This window comes from Rissa tridactyla, chromosome 8 (assembly GCF_028500815.1).
Source record: "Rissa tridactyla isolate bRisTri1 chromosome 8, bRisTri1.patW.cur.20221130, whole genome shotgun sequence".
Taxonomy (NCBI): domain Eukaryota; kingdom Metazoa; phylum Chordata; class Aves; order Charadriiformes; family Laridae; genus Rissa; species Rissa tridactyla.
The window spans coordinates 41,768,056-41,795,066 of NC_071473.1; the positions used below are offsets into that span (position 1 = coordinate 41,768,056).

The 27,011-nt window shown below is 39.6% G+C and overlaps 1 protein-coding gene across 2 annotated transcripts in view; it reads left to right on the top strand.

Moving 5' to 3' along the window:
- The window catches only part of ADGRL4 (adhesion G protein-coupled receptor L4), a 78,160-nt gene extending 51,998 nt beyond the window's left edge, over window positions 1-26,162 (top strand). For both annotated transcript variants that reach the window (XM_054211661.1, XM_054211662.1), the window contains 8 exons: window positions 936-1,129; window positions 2,413-2,583; window positions 4,106-4,309; window positions 5,328-5,548; window positions 5,643-5,709; window positions 20,865-20,956; window positions 22,513-22,681; window positions 23,183-26,162. In XM_054211661.1, coding sequence (XP_054067636.1) covers window positions 936-1,129; window positions 2,413-2,583; window positions 4,106-4,309; window positions 5,328-5,548; window positions 5,643-5,709; window positions 20,865-20,956; window positions 22,513-22,681; window positions 23,183-23,245 — 1,181 coding nt within the window. In that variant the 3' untranslated portion in view covers window positions 23,246-26,162. The remainder of the gene's footprint in view (window positions 1-935; window positions 1,130-2,412; window positions 2,584-4,105; window positions 4,310-5,327; window positions 5,549-5,642; window positions 5,710-20,864; window positions 20,957-22,512; window positions 22,682-23,182) is intronic.
- Window positions 26,163-27,011: the final 849 nt, after the last annotated feature.

Genomic DNA, 27,011 nt, shown 5'->3' on the forward strand with positions numbered 1-27,011 from the left:
TATTTCTAACATTAGCAATGGCACAGTGGGTATCCAGTGAGTTTTAACACTGGTCTTGGTACCAGAGACTTGAGTTTTAGCCTTTTCTCAGCTGTAGATCTGCTGTGTGACCTTGGACTGGCCCCTTCAACTCGCTCTGCCACTTCTCCTCCAAAAATCAGTGCATCTTTTCTATTTAGAGAGTAGCTCACTGGGGCAAGACCATGTATTCTTCAGTACCGAAACCAGCAGGGTCCAGATCTTGGCTTGGACCTCAGAGTGCTAGGGAAAAGGCTTACAACTGCTGTCATCACTACAAATACAGAAATGTCTTTAAACACCTCTGGAATTAAACCACCTAACCTAATAAACACAGACAAGATTTTTTTTTTTTTAAGTCTTAATCTTCCAGCTAATCTGAATCTCACCGCCTAAAAATATGGTTTATCTTGGTACCAGGGAGAAAAAAGATGACATTTTTTTCGATGAGGATTGCATGCTAAAATGCCTTTAGCTATCTTTTCCCCTAATTGTCTTCCATCCTGGCTCCACTGTAATGGAAGTCAAAGCAAGCCAGGTCCTTCAGAGGGGCCCAGTATTTACCTCAGGTCTGAGCCACTTTAGTTTATGAGACCTGACAGCCAATTGTAGCCAATTGCAGAACAGCAGCAAGCATATATTACTCTAAAAAAAAATATATATGCATATATCTAATCAGAATTTCCAATGCGAACACACATTTTTATTTCTAATGGCAGTTACATTGTTTTAAATAAAGCTATATTTCATTGTCTCTAAAACACTTTTATAAGTATTCCACGAAGATTCCATCTGTTTTGCATATTTTATGCAATAGCAGTAATAATGTTGATTGTTTATTGTTTCTTTAATGTCTTCAGTTTTGTTCTTCTATAAAAATCCCACAAACTACTAAACACGGTCTCTTTGATTGATAGGCACCGTTGCAGTTGTCTTTCTGCGGTATAACAATATCGGTTCTTTGCTTTCATCACCTAAAAACCACTCCTCGAAAGATACTTCAGAGCAGAGACAGACAGTAAGCTCATCAGTTATAGCTGTTGCAATTAGCTCAGATCCACCTACACTCTATGAGCTCGAGAAAATAACATTTACCTTAAAGTATGCCAAGGTAAGGGTGTTTTTTTATCAACTTCCAATAAAACAAAACAATAGCTAATTATTTTTTGTGATGTAACCATACCTGCAGTGTATGATATACGGAGACATGATTCTGTTGTTTGCTGATGTGAGTTTAATCTTATTAGAGAAATACATGACGATCTCAAATGTGACATCCTAAGTGCAATGCACTAAATATGATACAGCTGAAAAGTGCTGTGGGACTAAAGTAAGGGCAACAATGACATCTTTGCTGGCTTGTAGCGTGAATAAAGTGTAGATGCCTGAGCCAGAGAATATGACAGGATCTTGACTGTTCTGTGCTTAGGTGGGGTTTTTCCTGGAAGTTTCTCGGGCGGTTAAGCATGCATACTAAAAAAAGTGAAAAAATGTTTCAAAGTTAACACAAAAAGTTTACCTGGAACTAGGAAGTAATAGCAGAACCTATAGTGTTGCAGCTTTGCTATTTCTGAAATCTGAACGCATTTATTTAAAACTGAGAGTTTTATTTCCAGTGTATATATATATATATTTTGCTGGCTGCACTTCTATGTGTAGAATCATCTCACGAGGCACAAAGATTTATCAGAACAAGCCAGTGAGACTCTGTAGGGAGGTGGGCAGTGGGACAAGGTGTTAACCTTGGTTATGCAGCTTTTAAATGTGTTACTTGCCTTCTAATTTTTGAGCTAGAGATTGCCTTTCTATAAATTTGCATATATTTATACAACCTCCAGTAGAGTGGGGACCTTATCCTTCACTAGTGTTAGTGAGCACTAACTGTAATCAATAATACTAATAGTCTTGTTCATCGCTGTCGTCGCACCTGATCCAGCAGGTGTGATATGACCCTGGCTCTCTCCCAGATCACTTTGTAAAATGCACAGAATCAGTCTCAGTTTTCGAGCTGGTCGTTTGGAAGGGACTGTGAGCAGGACAAGCAATGTGGCTGTAACCTTGGGGTTTAGTCCATGTTCACCAGGTGCAGGGGTATATATATAACAATGTTTTCAGTAGGTAAAAATTTCAATACCTTTGCAAGAGCCAGAAGGGTTCAGTAATCTGATTAGCCTACATGTCTGGTGGGGTGTTAGCTGTGCGGATAAAAGGCTTCCATCCCCAGCCATGTTTTAATTGCTTGGAATAGGCCTTGCAGAATGTGCTTTTTGTTTCCCGACCTTCCAATGGTAACAAGCAATTTTTAATGAATTGCACTGGCTAACGTAAGAAAGGTCTTTTGATGGGAAATATCCTGCCTTTTGCCATCAGTAAAACATCTTGTTTCTGTTCCAGACTGCAGATAAAGATATTAAATGTGCGTTTTGGAACTACTCAGCAGACACAATGAATGGCAACTGGGCTACAGAAGGCTGCGAGCTGACACATTCCAACTCCACGCATATCTCATGCAAATGCAATCATCTGACTCATTTCGCTGTTCTGATGTCCTCAGGTGGCTCTGTTGTAAGTGCCATTTTAATTTAGTGTTTTACCTGATACTTTCCCCTGTCTTCATTCCTTATGTTTTTATTTCAGTGCAACTTACGTACTTTTCCCCCTTGAGGTTGTCTCTTGTTTTTGTTCAGCAAACACACAGTTTATTGTGCACAGAGCAAACAAAATTCCTCCCATATGTGTTTGAATTTCCTTATGTCCTTCTGCAGTATTACAGAGCAGTGATGCAGCAAAGTATCTTGTTCCAAATACACAGTCTGTTGTGCTTATTTTTGGTGCATTGCTTTTAATTTTAAATCCCACTTTAAGACTGCTGTGGGATTTAACTGGCATTCGTCGGTGGTCAGCAGCCATATGGCCCTGAATTTCTCTCTCACAAAACTTTGCCACCCATTTGTCTAACCTTGGCAACTAAAAATCTGCTTTAAATTCTCTCCTGAGACTTTGCAACAGCATAATCAATTTAAAGTTTATGACTGTTAAACATGGACGCTCATGACCAGGATAAAATTGTGCGAATGACCACTCGATTTATGTCCTTCTGATATTAAGAGGCCCCATAGGTTTCCAGGGTCTGCGTGGGGATCTGCAGGAGCTCGGGTCCTGCCTCAGGAGGCAGCTTTATAAGGTATCAGAGCTGACAGCAAGCACAATATTAGCATGAATATACCGTATTGAGACAGTTCTCTCACACTGTGAATTTCATGCTGATAGAGGCTATTTCCTGGTTGCTAAATAGCATCCTAAGTCGTCAGTTCAAATTTAAAACCTTTGCAGGTACTTACATAGTTATTTTGAAAAGGAAGGCTGGAAGAGAATAATCTCTGGTCCTTTATTTTGGAAAAAAAAAACCAAAAACCTTAGATACATTTTATGGTCAGCTGAATACTATCCTGATGCTGATGCACCGTCACGCATTTCAGAGATTCTTTGTGCAAATACCAAGCAGGAAATGTAACTGTATTCCTATACAGAAAATATTCGCATCCAATATTTAAATGGCCTGTGTTTCTTTGGAGAATGTTCATGTTACATATCTGGAATAGGATTTGTTTGAAGTGATTGTTATTTCAGAGTCTTGTTTTGATCATGTTGCAAATTCAGTAAGACGGTTATTCAATTTTGCTTATCTAAGTCACTGCTGTGATAAGTCCTTTTATATTAGAAAATGTTCATGTCATATTAATATATGTCCTACTGCCAGTGTATTTGTCATTCACTAAAATGATCTGATTTTTAAAATCATATTAGGTGATGCTGATGTTAATAAAAAGTTTTGTTAAGAAATATCAGAAAATGCAAGAGCGGGAATATATACAGTTCATTTCTAATTTCCTCTGGAATTATATCTGTCCCACAAAAAACAATACTTTTTAGATTATCCAAAGTGTACATTTGCAGTGAAACTCTACAAACAGTTTTGATTAATATTTTGTAGAAAAGAAAAAAAAGAACTGTATTATAGAATGAGGTCTTTCTTGAGAAGGTACAAAGCTGTTCTTTTAAATATTATATTATAATTTTCCCCCAGGGTGTTACAAATTATAACATTCTTACAAGAATCACTCAGCTAGGAATAATTATTTCGTTGATTTGCCTCTCCATGTGCATTTTTACATTCTGGTTCTTCAGTGAAATTCAGAGCACGAGAACGACAATTCACAAAAACCTCTGCTTCAGCCTTTTCCTGGCGGAACTTATTTTTCTGATTGGAATTAATATGAACAACAATAAGGTGGGTAGTTTTCACTTGTATCTTGATTTTGTGTTGTAAAGTAAATATACAGTATGAGATGCAATCTTCCATCTACTTCCAGTATTTCCTAGTGTCAGGATGAATATTCTGGTGACACTGACTTCCCAGGCTAGTCACAGGAAACGTAAAATGGTCATTGGAAGACGTAGGGCCTTCATCTGAGCTGGGTGACCCATTTAAACGAAATGGGCTTCATTTAAACTTTGTCACCTTAACCGAGACTGTGCACTCAATGTGTTTGGCACGTTCACTTTTCACATCCGCGTGGATGCTGTACAAAGGCACGTTGGTGGCTCTCTGGGTAGTGGTTTTCCCTAAAAGCCAGGCCAGAGCTGCAGCCCCAAGCTGGCATTTAAGATACTGTGCTGCTGGCTGGAGAGCCCCTCTCCTTTCTACGTGTGAGGTCGTGCCCTGTTGCTTTTCATACAAGTTGGGCTGTTGATTTTTACATCTCAGATTAGTTTCAGGAAATTAAATTATGCATAAATTATCCAAAAACCCCTGCTATAAGGAGCTGAATAGGATTTAAAATTACTTGAAAAATAGGAGCTGCTATCACTGAGGTAGCACTCCAGTATTGATTGATTAAGAAATATCATTTTACAAACACTTTGTAGTAACAAAAGGTATTTCAGAAATAATTCCTTGTGATAGCAATTACATTGCTATCAAAACCATAAAAATGATCAGGGAAGCAAACAGACTGCTCAGCTCTAACGATGGGATCAGCCTTGCCAATGTGTTTATACAGTTTTTCTGGGAAGACGTGCACCAATTTTAGAAGTTGAATGCAGTTTATTTCTTTCACCGGTTGCTACAGAAAAGGCCAATGAACAAGGGTGCTCGTGGGTGCAGGCCAAGTTCTTGTCAATCAGCATTACATCTGGGCTGCTGGACCACCACTTCAGAGTCACTGGGTTGCTGTGCATATGCTGTTATATTAACAGAGACATGTTAATAGAATTATGACTCTTGCTTTCTCTGATTGAATTTCTAGCTCTTCTGTTCAATTACTGCTGGATTACTCCATTATTTCCTTCTAGCTGCTTTTGCATGGATGTGCATTGAAGGTATTCACCTCTACCTTATAGTTGTGGGAGTCATCTACAACAAGGGTTTCTTGCACAAGAATTTCTACGTCTTTGGCTATGTCAGTCCAGCCGTGGTCGTTGGAATCTCTGCCGCACTGGGATACAAGTACTATGGGACCACAGAAGTGTAAGTGACTGTTTCTGTGTCCGAATCAACATACATAAGGACGCAATAGTCACAACAGCATGTTTCACGGCATTTTCTGCTGTTTACTTTTCAGATGTTGGCTCAGCACAAAGAATAACTTTATATGGAGTTTTATAGGACCGGCATGTCTAATAATTCTTGTAAGTATAATTTTCATTTTTTATTGTAGTACATAAAACCGATAATAAAAGGTGTTTAATAATCACCCACCCATTGCCAGCGTAGCTGTGAGTGCTAATTATAGGGCAGAATTGGCTAATTTAGACCTTTTTATAGTGTCTCTAAATTATTTATATGCTGTACATCTAAATACTTTACTAGCCTGAAAAATGAATGTTTGACAAAAAAAGCTCAATATAAGATCGGAGCTTTTTTTCTTGCTTGCTTTCTTTTATGCCAATGGTTTGAGAAATTCTGTGAAGCATTTTTGGTTTTTAAGAAGAAGCATCTTTGTATGTCGTTGGCATCTCAGCATGGCTCAGCAGGAGGTGTACACAGACACTATCCTAGCAGACAGATAATCTGGTTTTTCAGATGTTGTGTGACTTAATCTCTTATCAGTGATCGGTCATCTTTGTAAGATTAGACTGTCATCTTTATGGTTTTATCACTCGCGTGTACCCTGTCATCATCAAAGCTATTTTAAACTAAATTGCGACGTCAGAGAAAAGAACCCGCTATTTCACATGGGCAGACGAGTCAAGTATTGATAGCCCTATTTCAGCTGTGAAGAGGGACTTTTTAATTCTTATTGGAAGTGGTTTCAAACCTGCAAATTTGGCAGGTATTACTCGTTCCGTTCTGAATCGAGACGTTTTTGGTGCCTCGGGAGCATTTCTAAGTGCTATGAAGTTTAACAAACCATTCCAACTGTAATGGGGCATTATTGTGTGTGACTGGGCTGACAGTGATCTGGCAATAGCTGGAGCTAACGGGAGGAGAAGGTGCAATGGTGAGGCCTCGTGACATCTATGGTCAAGTCAGCTGTAAGCCTTTGTTGCTTTTTAAGCTATTTGGCGATAAATGTGAGGATTTGTAAAAAAGAAGTGGCAGTGCCTAACACACGCAAGATGATAGTAAAACAGTTTTGTTTCAACGTGTTAGCCATTTCGAAGCTGAATAAAGCATCAGGTATAATTCTGGTCAAATTCCACCCCAAATTCCTGCTGTAGATTGGGGACAGGCTGGGAGCAACCTACCAGATGCAAGTGCAGGGTGATGCTTCCCCATCTCACCCTCCTGGCGAGCACAGCAGACTCGGAGAGAGGCAAGTAACCTGCCTTGGCTCAGTGCTTCTGGGGTCAGAAGGCCCTGATGGTGACTAGAGTAAAACAAGATCATGGGGAGAGACCATCTTTTACTTGGAAATTCTTACAATTCTTAGGTTTAAGCCATCAATTTTCTATTTCCTCTTTGGACCTTGCCTCTTTCTTCCGTGAAGGCAGCAGGGTTGGGATTTTTTTGTTGTTGCTCTCATTCCTGTTCCTCATGTGCCTCCAGGTGAAGATTTATGGGCGGTGACGTATCACTGCACTGTTAGCGCAGGAAAACCGCATTATCAAAATATACAAAATGCCCCAAATTTATGCATCTGTGACCTTGTTTTCAGCTCCAGCTGAGCTGTGCCTGATGCGGGATCTTAGGTGCACAGTACAGAGGCCGAGCAGGTCTGCAGTGGCTTTGATGTAAGTCTAGCTGGCCACGGAGGCAAACTTGCCAAGCTGGGCTCTGAGGCCTGTAGCCGATCTTTGAGCACTCCGGATCTTCCAGCAATCCCTGCAAATTAAAAGAAAAAGGGGAGGCAACAGAAGCTGATATGGGCCCCATGCACCGATGCAGTCCTCACGTGGATGAGGATACCAGCCAGACAGTGTCTTTTTTTTTCTCCCGCTCCTTGCCTAGGTGAAGCCACACAAAGGAGCTGTAGCTGGACAGCAAATAGCCCTGTGGTTGTTTTGCTGTTTTTTGTGTGTTACGGAAGTATTTTGTGATAACTTGTTTTCACAGTATTCACATACCTTTATTTATTGTCTCTTCATCACCTTGCGCTACTGGGCCTGGGAGGAAAGGCAACCCACTTTCAACAAGCTGCTTCATCGGCTGTGTGATTTTTTTGAGCATTTGGACAGCTTGGTTTGAGGGGGTGATAGCAAATTGAATCTTGAACTGCAAGAGGGGTGTTTTCAAAGTGTGCAGGGAGCTAGGTAATTTGCTCGTGCTCTATCCAGGTTATTGTTTATGGAAAATATGGGAAACCTTATGAAAATAGGCACTGACTCTAGAATATGATGTTGGTGTTAGATGTCTGCTCTGTGTAAGGCACATTGGTGGCGGTAATTGTTTCCATTGTCCCATCTTCCTGTTGATCACACTGCATGGGCACTACCATAACAAAGATTAAACTCTTTCCAAAGTAGTGCCCCTCAGGAAGTCTTTTTAATTACAGAAGCCGATCTCTTTCCAAGATTTCCATTCTGCCCACAGCTAATTAAAAAAGAAAAAAAAAAGTTACTAATTGAGGACTCTGAAAAGGAAAAGTTGTTTTTGTTCTGGGATAACCAGATAGGGCACTGCAACCCTCATATAGAAAGCTGCAAAATCTGTCAGCTTCAAGCTTACCTTTAATCTTGAGCTTCGTCTACTAATAGCATTGAGTTGGCAGGTTTTCCAAGATAGCCTGGAGAGTTGGGATATCAAATCTCTGGAGAGCTGCTCACCACAAACCTGATTCTTGCACAAAAACATTAATCTCATTGTCAGGACAAATGCCCATGTGCCCAAATGGTGCTTTGAGTTTCTGCGAATGAGGACCCAGGAGATTTGTGGTTTGGATTATGCTGTAATATGCCTTTGAGCCAGCATGTAAATGGTGAAGAACAGAATCAGTTCCGTACCAGTGGATTTTCTGTCTCAGGGCACATGGTTTCAAACACATCCTTGGACTTTAAATCTGCAGTAATAGTGAAGCATAGGGAGCTCAAGTGTGTACCAGGAGTACAAACTAAAGTTCTCCTCTGATTGCCTACGCAGAAACATTATTTCTGAAGGTGTTTGCTTATTAATATTAAGGTTCTATTAGAATTCTTAAGTGCAAAGCAATGACCTTATTGATCCCATCTAAAACCTATTTTTATTATTATTAGATTGGTGACTGTACATGAAAAGGAGTGGGTCAGAAGCTCTTTAGATGGAGTTAGCAAAGAAAGGGCATTTTAAACCTTTGTAAAGCAGGCTGCAAGCTGAAGATAATTTCTACAACTTATTTCTTCCTCCTAATACTCGTAATCTTTAGAACCACAACCATTTTAGCTAAAACTATGCAGTAGATGATTAGATCAAAGCATACAAGTATGCAGAAATTATTTATAACAAGTATTTAAACTTTTAATAGAAAAGTGAGTTTATCACAAGCTTTAAGGGACAAACATTCACACACACCACAACCCATGCCTGATTGAGGCATGGACAAATACAAGCTCCAGAGATAAAAGGTAAAATGAAAAAAAAAATCCCTAGAACATTTTCTTTTCTTTTGTAATACAGTCTTATAATAATAATCTCCCAGTAATAAGTGTGTAGAATGGTAATAACCATTTGTCTGCAGGGTAATGTGGCTGCAGTTTTGATGAGCGTGTAATGTCAGCCAAGAACAAACTCCTTCCCATTGTGGAGGACTTCTACATGGCTTTCCTCACCTCTGGCATAACAGCCCGCTCTGCTTTGAGTGGGAGCAGGGCTATGTAAGGGCTTTATTCTGCATCACTGGCATTTTTGGAAACTTCACCTTTTAAGCTCTGTGGACACAGGATAAGTCGCTCCACTTATGAGTCGCTCCACTGTGAGGGACAGCTATGTATTAGCTGCCCAGCTGGCAGTAGAAATGACGTCGTTTGGAAGGATTGGGCGAAGACTCTTAACACTGTAGTTATGGAAGTCTACAAGCCATTAAAAGGAAAATTTGCAAGAGAATCGCTGCTACTCCAGGTGCAGCTATAGGCAATCCTTCTAATATACCTCCCTGCCACAGCCTTCTCCCATTAAATCTGTTCACTTGAGCTTCGTGCAGCAAGTTCAAAGTCACCCATGATAACATGATTTGCACCGTTGCGGTATTGACAGAGTCATGCAGGCTTGACTATTGTACCCACTGTCTCTGCCACCATAAATTGGCGTACCTCTGTGAGGAACCGGGACTCAGAAGTGTGACATGTGGTAACATTAACAGGTGCAATTTGCCGTTCAGTATAGATCTATCAGTATCATTTGTTGAGATCACCTCTGTAATAACAAAATACAGACTTGCTCCTTGAGGTTGGAACATTTCCAAAATTGAACATCATCCAAATAATCCTCCCTGTGGCTTTTATCCAAACATCCTAGTGCTGTGCAGTGAGGAGGTGGCTCCTGTACGCTCTTCCTTGTTTTACTCCTCTAATGTGTGTTTTCAGGGACCTTGAAGGTGTCTGGCTTGGCTTCAAGCTCCAGTTTCTTGAAAAAATTGGTAATTGTAGTGTTTGCAACTACAAAAATGGCTTATAAATGGACCTTGCAATTTTCAGAGCATTCTTGTAAACTTGACTTGGAACATACAAGCGAAGAATAGCTCTTGGGAGAGATGTCCTCAGAAAAGCCAAGTTCTTTGTATTAAGCATTCCTGTATGTTATAAATATAATGAATAATCAACTGTAAAGCAAAAATATTCTAAGAATTGCAGTGATTGATTAACCATAGTGTTTTGAGCTCCCCATGTATAAATGAATGGGTAAATGAATAAAATATACAGATTGCGGTTGCAAAATACAAAAAAAGTGACATATGAGTGATGAAAGCAGGCTAAGAGTAGAGTAATGCTTTTCATTAAGGAACTGCCTGCATATTCATTAGAGCTAGTCGATTACTTAAAAAATATATTCATCAGATAATTTATTTGATGAATTTTACCATTATTTGTCAAATAATTTATTCAACAAAAAAGGTAAAATTAATGGAATGGTGCATTCATCAAATCTTATTGGACAGCTCTAATACTTATTCAGTTCGGTACATTTAGGTTGATTCAGGATTAGTAATACTGCTGCAATCAATGCAGAAAAATTTCCTGGCAAATCCATTACTCTGCTGTTTTCTCATATACTCACAAATTTCATGTATTTAATCTAGGCCATTCAAACGGAACATCTTTCTTGCAGAAAAGTAAATATTCAAAGAGTTTAAAGTGATACATTTTCCCAGTCTTCAATATTGAGCATGATCTGACAGTCCGTTGCTCCAGCTTTAAAAAAAAAAAAAAGGGGGGGGCGGGAAGGCAGCCTTTCTGAGGTCAAACACACCGCACTGGTGTAATCAAGTACACTGCCTCTTTGGGCTTCTTCACATTATTACTCCTGTTCCTCAGTGAAGCAGCTCGTGTTCATTACTCTTGATATTTCTTGGTATTCTAAGGATTACTATCAAAAAAGTTGTTTGATGTCTGACCTCCATCACAACAAACCATACCACCATCTCACATTTTTACTGAATATTTATGCTTTGGAAAATTCAGTGGCTTTTTTTTTTTTCCAAAGGGTTATTTGTGATAAATGCCTAGTTAGGTTTCTTAGATAGATGAGAAAAGTATACTCTGTACCATTTACTGTATGTTTTTCAGAAAACAGCTGTTTTAAACATTTTTTTATATCTACTCCTATTCCTCAGTCTGCCTTTTTAGTGGAAATAAATTTCCTACAGGGACTAGCAATGGCTTTATTATTCTTTATGAAAGAATAATAGTCCCCTTTTCATTAGCTCCTCCGTGGCTTCAGTTAAAGGTGTCTCCGTTGCATTTCTTATGCCATTGTGGATAAAGTAGAGATAATTAATTGTATAGTGGCATTAGAGACTGAGTCTGCAACTTTGGTTGAAACACATTAGTTCAAACCGCAATGTTTTTCAGCAACAACAATACCTACTGTGCTAAATAATCACTGAGTTGAAAGTGCTTGCCCTGTTCAGTGGACAGGACCAGCTTTAATCTCCAAGCCACAGCTCCCATACCCACATACTGCCATACCCAACGCAGGCAGTTTCTCAGCAAGACCAGGGCTTTCACATGAAATGAAGGGTTTTCTTTCCTTCTGTCTGTCATTATAGCCCCTGTTCTGAAGTCCCTGGAAATACTTGGAAAAAGAGGCTGTGGCCGTTAGTCTACAACTTGAAAATTACTTGCTCTTACGTTGTTACATAGGAACAAATTCATCACGTAAGGCTCAAAGATCCTTAATGTTGTTCCATATAAATTTTTTTCTCATTAAAAAATCAGCATAGCCAGTAGGGTTATAAGAAAAAGCACGTGAAGAAGTTCTCCCTCAGATTCACTGAAAGGACTTTGGACTTGAAAAGTCAAGCGTGTCTTCTGGCATCAGGAGGGAAGCAAGCAGAAACAGCAAGGGGGGGAGTACAGGTGGATGCCAAGGGGAAGGGGAAGGGGAAGAGCACCCGCAGGTGCCAGCTGGTCGCGCAGATTTGCTGAGATGTCCCACAGCTCGGTGCAGGTCAATGTCCCAGGCATCCTTCTTCTTTTCTAGCAAGATAAACTGTGACCACTATTTTAATGGATCCAGGTATATTAAGCTTCAGTGGATATTTTTTTTCAGGAAAGCCACACAACTGTCTGAATCAGGCTTTTTTTCTTTTTTTTTTTTAATTGCTTAATATTCTCTTGGCAATTCTTTATGTTGTCTTGCTATAAGCACAATTACTATAAATACATATGCTTACCCTGAGTTGTTCATTAAAAGGACACCGTAGGTTTGCTTTAGATAGTTAACATAGACTGACGATGTCTTTTGGACTTTCTTAGCAATTACGTAATGACTACATCCACACTACCTATTTTCCCACTCAAATCACATTTTGTTCCACTCTTCTACTGCCCCTTTGAGTCATTGCTCACAGGCATTTAGAGAAGCAAATTTAAATTCACGGTAGTAGTTGCATGTGAATACTCTGTTTGGAACTCTCACTTGGTCATTGAAAGAGCTTTTTGTAGCCTTGGTAAGATCGTAAGCCACAGCATGGGATTTTCTGACCACATCCACAGCAGAACTGTGAATATTTCTAAAAAACAAAGGGACACATCCTTTAGAGGATTTGGCAAACTGTGGAAGGCGTGGACAGCTTTCTGCCAACTATTCACACCTCCAAAATGGCAAATCTAGCCTGTTGTCAGACTCTCAGTCCGCTCCTGACACTGCCTCCCTCCTGGTAGCTCGTTCATTCACTGAAGCTATTTGTGCTAAAAGATAATATACAACTGTTTCACTCCCCTTTGCCAGGTAGAAATACTTCTGCAGGGCTCCTGCATACGGCTCCAGATGCAGCCTAAGACAGGTTTGCATTTATGCAAAGAAACCATCGGAGAGGTGTAACGTGTAGTCTGAAGTCTTTGATGCACCTGGAATCAGTTCATTAAACAGCCTGATTTATGTCATTGCCAGCTCCCAAGGAAAAACATCTTCTCAAAAGCTTCTCAGAAAAGGAGAAGAGTAAATCTACTAATTAATTACACTGCGAGCAAGATAGACCCTAGTCCTACTGCTGGACCTAATTGGGCTAACATTTATGGCTGAGGTCAGAGTCAGGTACAGCCCTACTGGTTCATCCCTCCTGCCCTTGGCTGCGGAACTGAGGTTAAATAAGAATATTTAGGTCAGTATGTGTTTAGCTTTGCAATCCAATAAGAAACAACATTGAATTCAGAAGTCTGGGAAGCTGTTTACTCTGATGAAAAATACAGAAACCCGATTTATTTATATATTTATTTACAGCTTGCTGTAAGTGTTCTAAAAATATAAAGGAAGCATTTAATTGAGTCTAAATCTACAGCTTGAGGTATGTATAAGAACAACTTTGAAGTATTCATATATGGAGAGCAACCCTATGTGAAAATTATGTATTTCCTGAGACAGGCATTGAAATAAAGTCTCATTTAGCTATGGTTAGACTTCTAAAACAAGTGAAATTATTAAAATCTTAGAATCATAAAATTCTAATCCTGCACTATTGATAATATTTCCCCAAAATATATCCTAGAGGGGGTTTGTTAAGGTTTTTGCTGCATTTTCTACTCCCAGATAAGACTGCGGTTGTATACCTAAAGCATTGGAGAAGGTATATTCACTGGGGACAGGATAATGAGATAAATCAGGCAGGAGACAAACCCATACTGTTTGACTGCCAGCTTGTGACCAATTTTATGCAATTAATATGGCATACATTTTCATTTTGAAGCTTAAACTGTTGTATTGTTAATAGCTTAATTCCGTTCTCCCCTGACTGAAATAACGATGACCCACTGAATGTTGTCATTTTACCCAGCCATTAGCCATACAGCCAGAAAGACAGAAACGTATCGCTCTCTGTGGCAGAATTCAGACCATCACAAGCTCATTAATTCAAACACTCGTAATGAGGGTCATTGTAAAGACTGATACAGATACAGCTGCTCTGAACTTCAGACATTTTTTGAAAGAGCCAAATTCAATATGATATATGTAAAAAATTCAAGTATATGCCTAAGAGAGCAGCAGGAGAAATTTTCTCATTCTTTTTTGTGAGATCTGACATCAGCATATAGATGGTTTCATCAATTATTGAGACAGAGACTAAGAAAGGAAAAAGGAATGATTTGGGGGTTTCGTTTTTGAAGTTTGAATGTAAAGTGCTCAGACTGAATGAGAACTAGTATGTCTGAATCTTTAGAATTAGCTGCCTCTTTCTTATACCTTCTCTTCTTTGTAACGCTAGAGAGCCTTAAAAGGCTGGTATTTAAAGTGTTTTAATAACTTTTGAAAGGCTGGAGTGTATCCTTTACACACGGATATCATATCATATATGAAATTACCGATTCCTTTTTCTTTCTATAAATACATGTGTATTGGAAATAGCCTCAAAAACTCAGTCTCATATTAAACAATTACTGCGCTGTTAAAAGAAGAACCACCTTTAGATAGTCCTGGATGAAGAGCTGTGGGGTGAGGGAGATCCAGGTCTCTCTGCTCCAGTGAATATTTCATTATTTATATGGCACGGAATAGATCCAGCAGGGCAGACAGGGCGATAGCAGTGAATAGCTGGTACAGAGGCTGGAGAAACTGAGGGTCACAGCCTAGTCTGAATATTAAGTACAACAGAAAATTGTGCCCGTGTCTCCAACATCCTGGATAAATGCCCTGTCCACAGGGATTTTCATTGTTCGGGAGTGTCCTTTCTGGTTTTAATCAGAAAAGCTATCCTAGTCAGGAAGCCTTTCCTGGTGAAAGTATAGTCTAAACCAGTAAATGTCTTTTACTGCTAATGAACTGACATTTTTCAGCAAAAAAACGCCGGGAAAAATTTTCTTGAATTCCTGCCTCTCTCCTGTTTCATTTTACCAGATGTCCAAGTGCTAACTGAGCTACGGCCGTGAAAGATGGACCATTTCCCTCTGAGCTTTCAAGTGCTCTTTTGTCTTGCTTAAAAAAAGGGGGGGGGGAGGAAGGAAAAAAAGATTTCTTAGTTGCCAAATTTGACAGCTGTCAGCTACCTTGATGGGGCAAAATGATGATAGATCACTTCACTTGGTATCTTACAATTTAATTGTAATTAATTATGAAAGAAGCTACAACTCTTCAACATGAGTGCAAATATTTTTATTTGCAGGCAGATGTTTTGCATGCTTTATTAAATTTTGTGTATTTCATACCATTCAGTGCTTAACTAAAAATAGCTATCATTCTGTACCTACACGGAGAGCGTTTCACGCAGTGCGAAGCACTAACATCATATTTACTTGAGGATAGAACATTATGTTACTCTTCCAGTATGTAAAATACGTACATTTAGCAGTGGCATTAAGGACCTATTTTAAATATAGCAGTTGCTAAGCAATGTGCTATTAGCAGAACTCCAACAGCTTGGAACAGTTAGGATTTTAGGACCTACGTGCTCATTTTTATATTATTACTTAGTTTGCAAAATACGGTTAGTAATCAACGGAGAAGCTTGTAATTTGCTTAGACAATAGATGAGGTGGTTTCTCAGTGGTCTTCTGGATCCTCATCTTAGGAAAAAGAACCAAGTAAATATTATTACGTCTTGTCTATGCATACAACTCTATTGTTTTCTGCTACAAACTGCGGATGGGTGAAATTCTGCTGCGGAGGTCCCAGAACTGCTAGGAGTAGAAGCCAAAGCAGCAGTATCTTGATCTACCCGTGCCCACTGTTGGGCAGTTTTCCTTCATTGCAGAAGGATGTGCAGAAGTACTCTCTTCAGTTAGCCGTGGTGGTATTGAGACAGAGGGAGGGATGCAAATCTGCAAACAGATTTACAGGGCCGCCCTAGCTCTAGGTGGAGGTAGGTTAACACCACACCGAGTTTTTCCCTTCCTATCCTAAAATACATGTGATTGATTGAACAGAGCTCCCCAGGCTAATTCCTTTGGCAAAACTTCCTTATTGTTGACAAGATGATTAGGAAAGCACCAGGAAATTTCTTTGAATTTGCAATTGCTTTTTCTCTCCTGTGAATTTCTTTACGAGGAAATTATCTAGACCCATGCTGTGGCTGTGGGTCAGATCTTGTACCACTCCGGAAAGCTCTGAACTCTTCCTTGCGTGTCCTCTCTATCTCACCCACCAACATCACAGTTGTGAATGTGGGAACTGTACCACGGAGATATCCAAAACACAGCTGCAGGAGAATTTCACTGTCCTGCTCTATGTCATAGTGTGCATCCATGATACACGCAAGCGCTAATCTGCAGAGTGGAACACGCAGCAGCGTCCACCGTTGCCCGTGAATTCCTTGAGACTGCCGCTCTCTGTGGTGTGTGGAGGTAAAGACTTGACAAAGGTGGAGGCAATGGGAGTTTTATCACTTAACGGGAGTTCTGCCATTGGTTTAATGGGGCCAGAAGTCACTCCAAAGTCCTAAATCCTCGTGACCTCTCACACAAGTGAACTCCCCAAGAGAGATGTACCTAACACTTACCATCCTCCCTTTAAACTCAGTCATGGGTATACAATAAAACCTAGCTACTCCAGATTTGTGGTTCCTTGGAGATTATCCGGGGTTATACCGACACATAAATGTAGTTGCCCATATCTATAGAGTCATGATTTCATGGGATCCTAATAATTGCCCTTATTTAATGTCTGTTTCACATAAATATATTTTAAGTTTCCTACCATTTGTTCATAAATATACCACAATGTTTTTAGAATTTAAGAGAGCTAAAAATACTTTTACAAATATCTTTAAGGAGAAATGATTCCCTGAAGATGTTGTGAGCGGAGGCTGTTCCTATATCAGCCCTTGTCTTTGATTAACCACTTAAAAAAAAAAAAAAAGAAAGATTAATTATTAAAATTAGTCCTGTAGTGCACCTGAGCACGCTGAGCGAAACCTGATTCCCACTGAATCTTGGGGGGAGGGAGGGCTGAGGATGCTCAGTACCTCACAGAACTGGGCTTTCAGGGGGAAAGTCAGAGGTTTCCTTTGTGAAATAGGAAGGACTGAATGCACTGTTTGCCCAAGAGCAGTTTGGGGTGGTTTGTTAAATAAATAAAAAATAAAATAAAAAAAAAGAGAAAGAATTCAGTTCTGGGCTTGGAATCAATGCAATTCCCCTTTAGCCTATTAGACTTGCCGAGAAGCCCCTCTCAGGACACACGGCAGTTTCTCTGACTGCTCAGCCATGTAATAACACTGAAAACAAAGGCACGAGAACTTACCGTGTCACACTGTAATGTCGTTATTCACTTGATAAAACTGCGGCCGGGCCACAGCATTTCACGCTTTGGGTTTGCCCAAAGCTGGGGAGTAGCTCTGCTCATTATACAGGTAACTTCTCCCCAAAGCCGGCGTGTGGCAGCAACAGTCCCCAGGCTGGACCTTTCCAGGCCCGGGCAAAGTCTGTCCTGAGCTCGGTTTCACAGTTGCCTGCACATCTTGCTCTGCTCCAGCTTGGCGCCTCTCCAGAGGCAGCCTGCCTTATGTTTTTTGCCATTTCATTCTCATTCACCTTGCCTGTCACCTTAAGGCAGCCTTAATTGTAACGTCATCCAAGGTTTATTCAACAAGATCTGAAGATTGTGCTTTAATTACAAAAACGAAAACATGCGATTACAACCAAAGTGAGTATAAATCACAGCATTTGGCTATAAATAGCAGCTGAAGCCTTTTTAGACATTTCAGTGTCTGTCATCCAGAAGTCCCTCAGTTTGTCCCAGCTGGAAATTTCAGGAGTCCAGGATTCCTTGTGCCTATCGATATTTTAGATGACTTTTACAGGCAACTACCTCCATTTCTGCTCATTTGAAGCTCAGTTTCGGATACAAATTCAAAAGTCTTAAGTGGTTGTATCTTTGGCCGTGCATTTTGGATGCCTTGACTTCCCATCCCATTTGTTGAAAGGCGTATGGGTCTTTAGGGATATCAGACCATTTCCCCTTAGTCCTACCCAGTCCAAATCCTCAGTGTTCCTACTCAGACCAACCGAACATTTTACTTTACATTTCCCAGAAATAGCTGAGGCTACTGGTATGTTCGTAGCAAAGAACATGCAGAGAGTATCAGGCTGAAGCAGAAAATGTTAAGCGTGGGATACTTGTTGGATTAGGAGTTTTCTCTAAAGGCCACACTTGACACATTATTAACATTGGCTAGCTTTTTCTCCTGGATTTACTCATGAGTTCATGTTATTTTCCTCAAGTTTTGCTGCATTTCCGCATCACAGGACAGTTACAATTACTTTGTTGTTACCTATTTTGTACCTCAACGGACAAAATGCAGTTCAAGGGGGCTCTAACTTAGGTTGAAAAGAAAAAAGAAAAAAAAAAAAGAAAAAAAAACCAACCCTATGTTGCCTAAAAGCTACTGTTTTGAGAAACTGAACATTGTGTAAAGGCAGCCTATGCACTTTGCTATACGTATTTTTTATTAATGGAGTGCTTCAAAATGGGGCAAAAACCGACATAAGACTTTAATAAATCTTGGAAATGACCGGGTATTTCAGAAGTTAAGCTCACCCTCATTACCCTGTAACACTACCTCCTGCGAGGCTACCTGAGACGTATTGTACAGTAATTGTGTTCTGGCAGCTGACTCCGAGAAGCCGGCGTTAACCTCTCCCGCTCCCCTGATACGTACAGATTATTCCCATTAGAATGAATTGATGAATGAAAAGATCGTAGTTAATGGGTATTACTTTAATGCAGAGGGCCAAATCCTATTATCCTGTGCAACGGACAGTGTAAATAGTATTTGTGTAAAGGAGCCCCGCTGGGACAAAGAGAAATGGAGCCCGCTGCCGCGAGGCCCCACATCTGCCCATTGCCCACCCCATCCTTGCTCCGCAAAACCTCCCAGTTCTGCAGCTGGTTCATGTGGCCGAAGGATAACGGGGCTTGGCCCACAGAGCTTCTTACAGGGGCTGTTAGTGGCAATAGGAAGGCTCTCGTTGACATTAGCGATCTTGGTGATGGGCCAGCAGAGAGGAAGGTTGGTCGCGTGATTTGCGCTTGCCATCTTGATGGCAGTTTCTAAAGAAGTAGCGGTGCGTATTCTCCGTGCTCCTGGTACTTTGATCACATTTCACCCTACCTTCTTCAGATTAACGAGTACATTAGGTGGGTTATGCAGATTACAGTGTGTGCGCTAAGTTATTTGATATATTATTCACCAACAAATATAAGATAAAAAGTAAGTCTGCATATAATTACCCACAACTGCTGGCTGACTTATAATTAACTTTGAAAAATTGCTGGTTTAGGAGATATTATAGATTACAATTTTAAATATAAGGAGCTTCAGAATAGCTCTCACGATCAGCGCAAGTACAAGGTATTCAGTGAAGGATTAATTCCCTAAACTGCTAATCAGCTCTATCTCCTGTCTTATCAAATTGTAAATACATTATGCTGTATTAAAGTATGAGGATGCAGCTAATTAAAGCAGAGCCTGCATTTAATATCAGGTACTCCCCCCTTGACACAACAAAAATGTTCTAAGGACATACATAACAAGTGTTAACAAATGAAAGTGATTCTTTTTACAGTGATGCTGTGCTCCTACAGCAGCCTTTTGTTTTCATCTCAGAGGATTATTTGATTTTTTTTAAGAAAGAGAAGGAAGGAGGAAAGCCACACAGTCTTTCTGGAGAAACTAGTTGGGGAAGACATAATTCTATTCATTCTACAGCTGGAAGCCCACAGGAACCAGCTAAGGGATTACAACCAAGGATCTACAAATAGTATCTGGATGACATCCAGCTAAAATTTGGTTCATTTACAAACATTTAAACTAGATTCTGATGTTAAATGCTGCAAAGGAAAATAAGATCTTTTTTTTAAAAGCAAGAAAGCAAACCCATCCACATTGTTAAAGGATGCAGTATAAATTTAAATGAAAGATCAGTGAAGCCTAGCAGAGCAAACAGAGGTTCAGAACCATAATTGAGCATCATTTGCAAAACTGCTTCTTTTAGTTGCTTTTTTCTGTTTCAAACTCAAATAAAGCAATGCCATTATAAAGAAGGCAGGGCAAAAAAACATACCGAAATTATTCACCTGTAAACCAAACATAAACTATAAGAGAGAATACACAGCAAGGAGCCTTTCAACCAAAGTTAGTTTTTTAAAAATTCTTTGTGTAAACCTCAAAGTTTTTTTGTGCCACTTGAAAGTTTTCACACCCCAAAGACCTCAGAATATATGATGTTATTAATGTTATTCAGCAACAAAAGACATAAATTTTGTCAAGATCTACACGACACAGTACAATAGAAAATACATTTTATTTTCTTTTCTCTTTTCTTTTCTCCTTTTCTTTTCTTTTCTTTTCCTTTCTTTTCTTTTCTTTTCTTTTCTTTTCTTTTCTTTTCTTTTCTTTTCTTTTCTTTTCGTTTCGTTTCGTTTCTTTTCTTTTCTTTTCTCTTTTCTTCTTAAGTATCTCTACTTAAAGAAAAAAATACTCAGCAGGAAATCGAAGAGATTTACCAATAAAATCAATAAACATTTGCAGACTGCTGGTAGTGATATTGTTGAGATAAGGTTGAGTTACAGCCCTGTTTGATCAATGTTTATTACAGGGCTCATATTTTTTTAATACAAGTGGATCAGAAAAGTGTGGGGGTTTTCCGCTCCCGGCACTGGATTCTGTAGGTTTCATATACACAGAAACTTTATCTGGCTTGTTTCATTTAAATGTGTAACAGTTATTGAAATTCAAAAGCATCCTGGTTTCAACTAAAAGGTCTTTCTTCACTACCCCCAGGTTAATTTGTTGGCTTTTGGAGTGATTATTTATAAAGTATTTCGACACACTGCAATGTTAAAGCCAGAAGTTAGCTGTTATGAAAATATAAGGTAAGTTCGACATTTAATACAAATTCTACCTTCTGTAAGTTTAAATACAGCCAGAGATGAAAGCGAGTATTCAAAAATAACAATGTAATCTTCTGGAAGATGCATAGAAAAATAAAGGGTTTTTTTCTGTATATAGATTTGGAGGTAGATTTTGCAGTCTTTCTTGCCATTGAGCAATACCTTGTACAGTAACGCTGGGGTGGCGTGAGAGGGTACAAGGAATAAGAGTGGCCTGTATCAGCCCGTATCAAGAGGGTAAGGCCTGATGGCAAGGTTAAGGTGGTAACTGTCCTTTTTTCTGAAGTAATTTCCACAGCCTCTATGCAAGTCAAACCAGATTTCAAAACTTATGCCTGAACTGGGACCCAAATATTTGCCTTGAAGTAACAAGTACTACAGTGATAAGAGAATCAAGCCATTCGCGTTATTTGTAAAAAGTCTACAGTAGGACATTGTGCTTCTGTGGCGTTGGGGGGGGATTCTCTCCAGGATTTTTACTTTGCATGCTGCTATGATTTTTCCATCAACTCACTCTCTTTAAAACTGATTTATAGGGACCTTGAAAAGCGTTTGTGCAGGAAAAGCTGAAGTGTACTACAGGGAACATTGAAAACAACTTACTGTTTGTGTTGCTTAGGAACACTCCTGCAGTTTCAATGCATTGCACTAGATTTATAGTTAGGATTTAGCAATTGTTTGATTGATTACTTTCTCTTATTCCTCACTCTTCGTAGCTTCATGTGGTGAGCTGGTTTTAATGAAGTTGAAAATTATTCATTTTCAGAGGAACAGTGCTAAAAATGTCTGTTGTTCAAAGGAAGTCCTGCAATGACTGGGCTGAGAATGAATAAGAAAGTAATCAGTGGCTTCATTGCCAAGACAACATGCTGTAATTTGCTCAAGTCTGTGAGCAGGGCTCTACGGCATGTTCGAAAAAAAAATCATAGCCAATCAGTTCCTATAATTTTAAAGCATCAATATGCTGACCCAGGAACTATTTGAGAGCATTTGTGTTCTAAAAACAAAATTTATCAAAGAATGAAAGAAAGAAAGTCTAGTTTTCCAACTGGCACCGTCTTCTGCAGTGAACCTGAGAGGCAGCCCGAGAACCCTTTGATGTCATGCACATGCACTGACCTAAGAGCACACTGTACATTTTTCTGGATTATTTTTTGAGGAGGATCAGGGGGAGGAGGAAAAGTGGGGGAATGCTTCATAACAGACATATGTTTTTCCTTGGGGAATTACACTAACAGTAGATTTAAATCAAATCATATGGTGCTGCAGTACACCAGAGAAAACATATCTGAAGATTAAAGAAGCCGGTGTTTTAAGACCCTCCAGTTTTTACTCCTTTGCTCTTCTGCAGCGATTACGTGAGCCTACTCGTGCCACAGTGTTACAGCACACCCTAAAGAGCAGCCCATGCATTTGCACTTCTCAGGCTTCTGCAGCTGAGAAAAAAACTCCCTAGGCAGCATTCACCGTCCAAAGCAGCGAAGGAGGGAAAATAACACGCTCCTGCGCGCTGTTCCCAATGTTGCTTTCCTGTCTAGATCCTGTGCCCGCGGTGCTCTTGCTCTCCTGTTCCTCCTTGGGGCTACCTGGATCTTCGGGGTCCTCCACGTCGTACAGGGATCTGTGGTTACTGCATATCTTTTTACAATCTTCAACGCGTTCCAGGGGATGTTCATCTTCATATTTCTTTGCGTGTTGTCTAGGAAGGTAAGTGTCCCATTCCATGTGGGAAGCAACTCTGGCGGTCTTGTACCCAGCCCTGCAGGGGAGCTGTGGTGCGAACGATTGATCAGAGCAAGGGAGGAAATTCTCGTGCTGTTGATGGGGGAGAAGAGGGAAGAGGGAAATTTTTCCTGTTGCCTTCACTGGAGATAGAACCTCTGCCCAATTTTTACCTTCTCATGTATTTCCTCCCAGTTTTAAAACCAATGTATGAAACATGGAAAAGTGTTTTTTAAAGTTCTAAAACTGGTTATAGTGCCATTATCCCAGTGAAATAACACAACACATGCAATAAAACTCACTTCCAGTCGTTCCAGTTAGCAGCAGGACTCATGCTGCCCACACTATCCCGAGTAGCCTGTCCTAAAGTCAAAAGCAGCCCCACCTTAAAACATCTAGTGACAGGAGCAGTACAAAATGAATTAGAAGACATATAGACCAATTAATAAATCCATTTCATATTTTAATTCAATATTTTTATTTCAGATTCAGGAAGAGTATTATAGGTTGTTCAAAAACGTTCCTTGCTGTTTCGGCTGCTTGAGATAAATGGAAGGAAAACATGCGTGGGCATCTCAGCGGAAGAAGGGAGCAACCTAGATGATGTTGTTATGGATATTACAGAAAAATGTGGTATTGTGGAAGTATGAAATGACCCAGTGAGCAGGCATATCTCTTAACTGAATTACTGACTGGTTTTGTACATACGTGTGCATTCATGCAGAGCATTTATATTACGCTGTATACAAACAGTACACAAAACAAACTGATTATTGCAAAACAAATGAATGATTTCATTCAAATAATGAACACGAGGGAAAGATATAAATTTCTAAAGAAGCTCAAGACTTTTCATGACTTATGTTTTGTTTCTAATATTAGAAATATCTGCAGTCCTTGAAAGCGAGATACCAAAATTTTATGAATTACTTTGCTAGTGGAAACACGTTCACTGTCCTTTTGTAGTAATGAGCTTCTACATTAAGTTGTACGTGGCCATCTGCAGCGAATGGGTTCCATTAAAGAGTCAATAGATAAAGATCTGCTTCAGCCCAGACTTTTGAAAACATTTCTTTTAATTTAAAGTAGATTAAAAAAGGAATTTGTTTAATATTATTCTCTTATCACTCTGAAATATATATTTGTATATTAATCAATTCTTTATTTTTATAACTTTTAAAGAACTGTTTAGATCTAAAGAGCTGAGGTCAGATCTGATACAAGAATGGTGGGCCAGCCATTTTATAAGTGAAAGATTATTTTGTGAATACTTTGAAAAAGATCTGGTTCTTGTTTTATTTAATTGCCAAAAAGACTGAGATCTGCTAAACTGGCGCTATGATTTTGGAGGCTGCGGGGAGAAGATGATTTCACAAGTTTGTCACTTGACAGAGATATTTGGACTCCAGACCTTGTAGGATCAAGTTAAAGTGGTAGAAATCACCCATGCAGAAGAATACAGACTTAAATTCAAGGTCGTGTTCCTCCATACCACGTAAAATTTTAATTGCAGCGGTTTTCTCTGCTCATAGCATCTTTGAGTCAAGCAGTTGTCTAGCTCTGAGGCTCCTGGTTTTGAAACACTTACCCTGTGTTTAACCTAAGGAGCATCCATAGATCTACTGAAATCAAAGGGAGTACTTGGGGTGCAAGTTTTGCTGGACCAGGGCATAAACACGATGCATCAGCAGTTCCACCTTTGCCATCTTACACCTTTTAAAAGTATGCTTTAATTTCACCCTTTTAGCACCTAGCTTATCTGACGTGCTGAGCAATCCTCAGTCCACGTTGCCTTCTCAGGAAGCGTCCAGGATCTCAGACGAAGCCCAGTATTTTTACCAGTGAGGCACTGTAAATATGGAGTTGTTGATAAATCCCACTGTTGTGTCATCTGTTAAAAATAAAGCACTACTCTGAACTTTATTTATATTAAAGGAAACCCTTTTTCTGGTAATGGTCGAATTTGTTTGGTTTTTATCTTTTTTCCATATACACAAGGCTTTCATCGTATGCACTGCAGTGACATGCTTCATTATGTATATTCCATGTGTCTGTCAAAATTTTGGAAACCACAAGAGGAATCTTTTTTACTGGGGAAAAAAAATATATTTCTCTTGATCCTTTGAATGTAAAATATGTGAATAAACTGAAGTGCTTAGCTTTCACATTTCGACATGTTTCCCTTCATTTAAATATATACAGTGGTAAAAGTTCTCATGGTTATATATTATTTGCCCTGAATGATTTGCTGTATTTCCTTTGCTGTTGTAGATGTTCTTCCAGGTTTGGGAAGATGCGGATACATATTGCTTAAAAGAGTATTTTTCGAAGGATATCTACTAATACATCATTTTTAATCTCCTGCAGAAATGTAACCTATAGTGGGTCTGTCTGGACAAAGAAGCATCTCTAGTAAATGTATAATGACTTCAGCATGCTCGGTGAGATTGAAAAAGTTCCTTGGAAAAAAATATATCATAAATTGTTTAGGATACAATAGTCTTTTTAATGAAAGAACATCTTTTATAGGAAAACTATGCTCTCCAGTCTCTGGGTCAGATCTTCATTGAAACTCTGTTTTCCTTACATGCAAGGATGAGTTTTCATCTTTTAATACAGCACATAAGGAGCAGAAGAATTTTGTTTAGATTCATTGCCTTAGAGCCTTAGGGTATTGTAATTGTCCTCCCTAATGCATGCAGAAATACTGACCAGAAATAAAAGGGTTTATTTGTCACAGCCCTTAGTAACACGAGCCCCAAACCAGCAGAGAGAGAGGAGGAGAGACAATGGAAATAAACTGAAAAAAGAGAGGTTTCTGCAAGATACGAGGAAAAACCTTTTCACCGTGAGGATAGGCAGGCATTGGAAACGGTTGCCCAGAGAGGGTGTGTGGTTGTGTTGAAATCTTTGGAGGTTTTTAAGACTGGATAAAGCCCCCAGCAACCTGATCTCATACCTGACCCTGCTTTGAGCAGGAAGGTGGATGAGATGACCCTCTGAGGTGCCTTCCAGCCTGAATTATTCTATGAGTCTATGAAACGAAATACCAAATTGGAAAAATAGCAGTTGGGCATTAGTTGTGGTTTTGTTAAGGAAACTTGCACTCCAGTGCTGTGCATCAGCTGAACGAACTGTTTTTCCAAGAATAAATTTGTGTGACACGTTTGTCATATCAACTGGTAACTAGTTGGCTGGTTTGAAAAATAAAAAACTTTGTTCGGCATTTTTTCAGATTACATGCTTTTGAGAGGTATATGACATCTCCAGGTGGGGCTAGCAGGGGGAAAAAAAATCAGTGATTGACAAGACAGATAGAAGTAAAATGTTAAGGTTTCACTCGGAAAGCAAGTGCTTGCTGAAGAGAGAAATTGTTTCCATTAAACCAATCAAAGAGAAATTTGTGTTCAGTGTTGCATTTCAAGGTGTGCTTCAGAATATAATAAATAAGGTCTGGATTAAGAAAGACTCGTTTATTCTGAAATAATTATTTCCTCAAAGAATTGAAAGTGTATTTCAAAGAAACCGCAACATTTAGGAGTTAATTATCATCACAGCCTTTGGGAGGTTCAGTCTGCCGGAGCTGTGCTGATGAATAGATCATCTGCGCTCTTTACTTGCTGGAATGAAGCAGGTAGGCATTGAAAACACCACGAATACTGCTCAAATTCATGTCAGACTTCCCTCCGCTCCCCAGTTGTCACAGTCCTTCAGTTCAGAACATGGTGGTGCCCTGAAGCCAGGAGTTTACAAACTCATGCATCTTATTGACCAGCCACCTAAAGCAACATTGCACGCGGTGACGTTAGGCAGAATGAACAAATATTTGCAGAGCTGATTCCTCTGGCTGCTGCATGTCCAGCGTTTCTCTTCTCACCAATACCACTTCTTGTATCTTTGTCATGACAGGCCCTTCAAGCCCAGTTCAGAATCACACTCTTGCCAGATGCCAGTTAAGTCACAGGAGAAGTCCTACCTCCTCCTTTGAAACCTTTATAGATGAGATAAAAAAGTGAAAACTCAACCCATGAAAAAAGTTGAAACTTTCTTTCCTTTGGGAAGGAGCTAGTGGGAGGAGAGCTCTGGGCCAACAACCTGCTCCGGCCTGTGTTACTCTTTTCACTTCTTTCTCCCACGTTCAGGGGACACAGCATTCCTGTGCTGTGAGATTACAGAAGTGAAGATGCTACCTCACCAAAGTCATCCCCCAAAGCTATTTATATAGAAAATTAAGCCTCTTAAGACGCATGCAGACTTGAAAACAGCTGGTCATCAATGCACCGATACTCCATTCAACCATAACCAAAATGTCAAG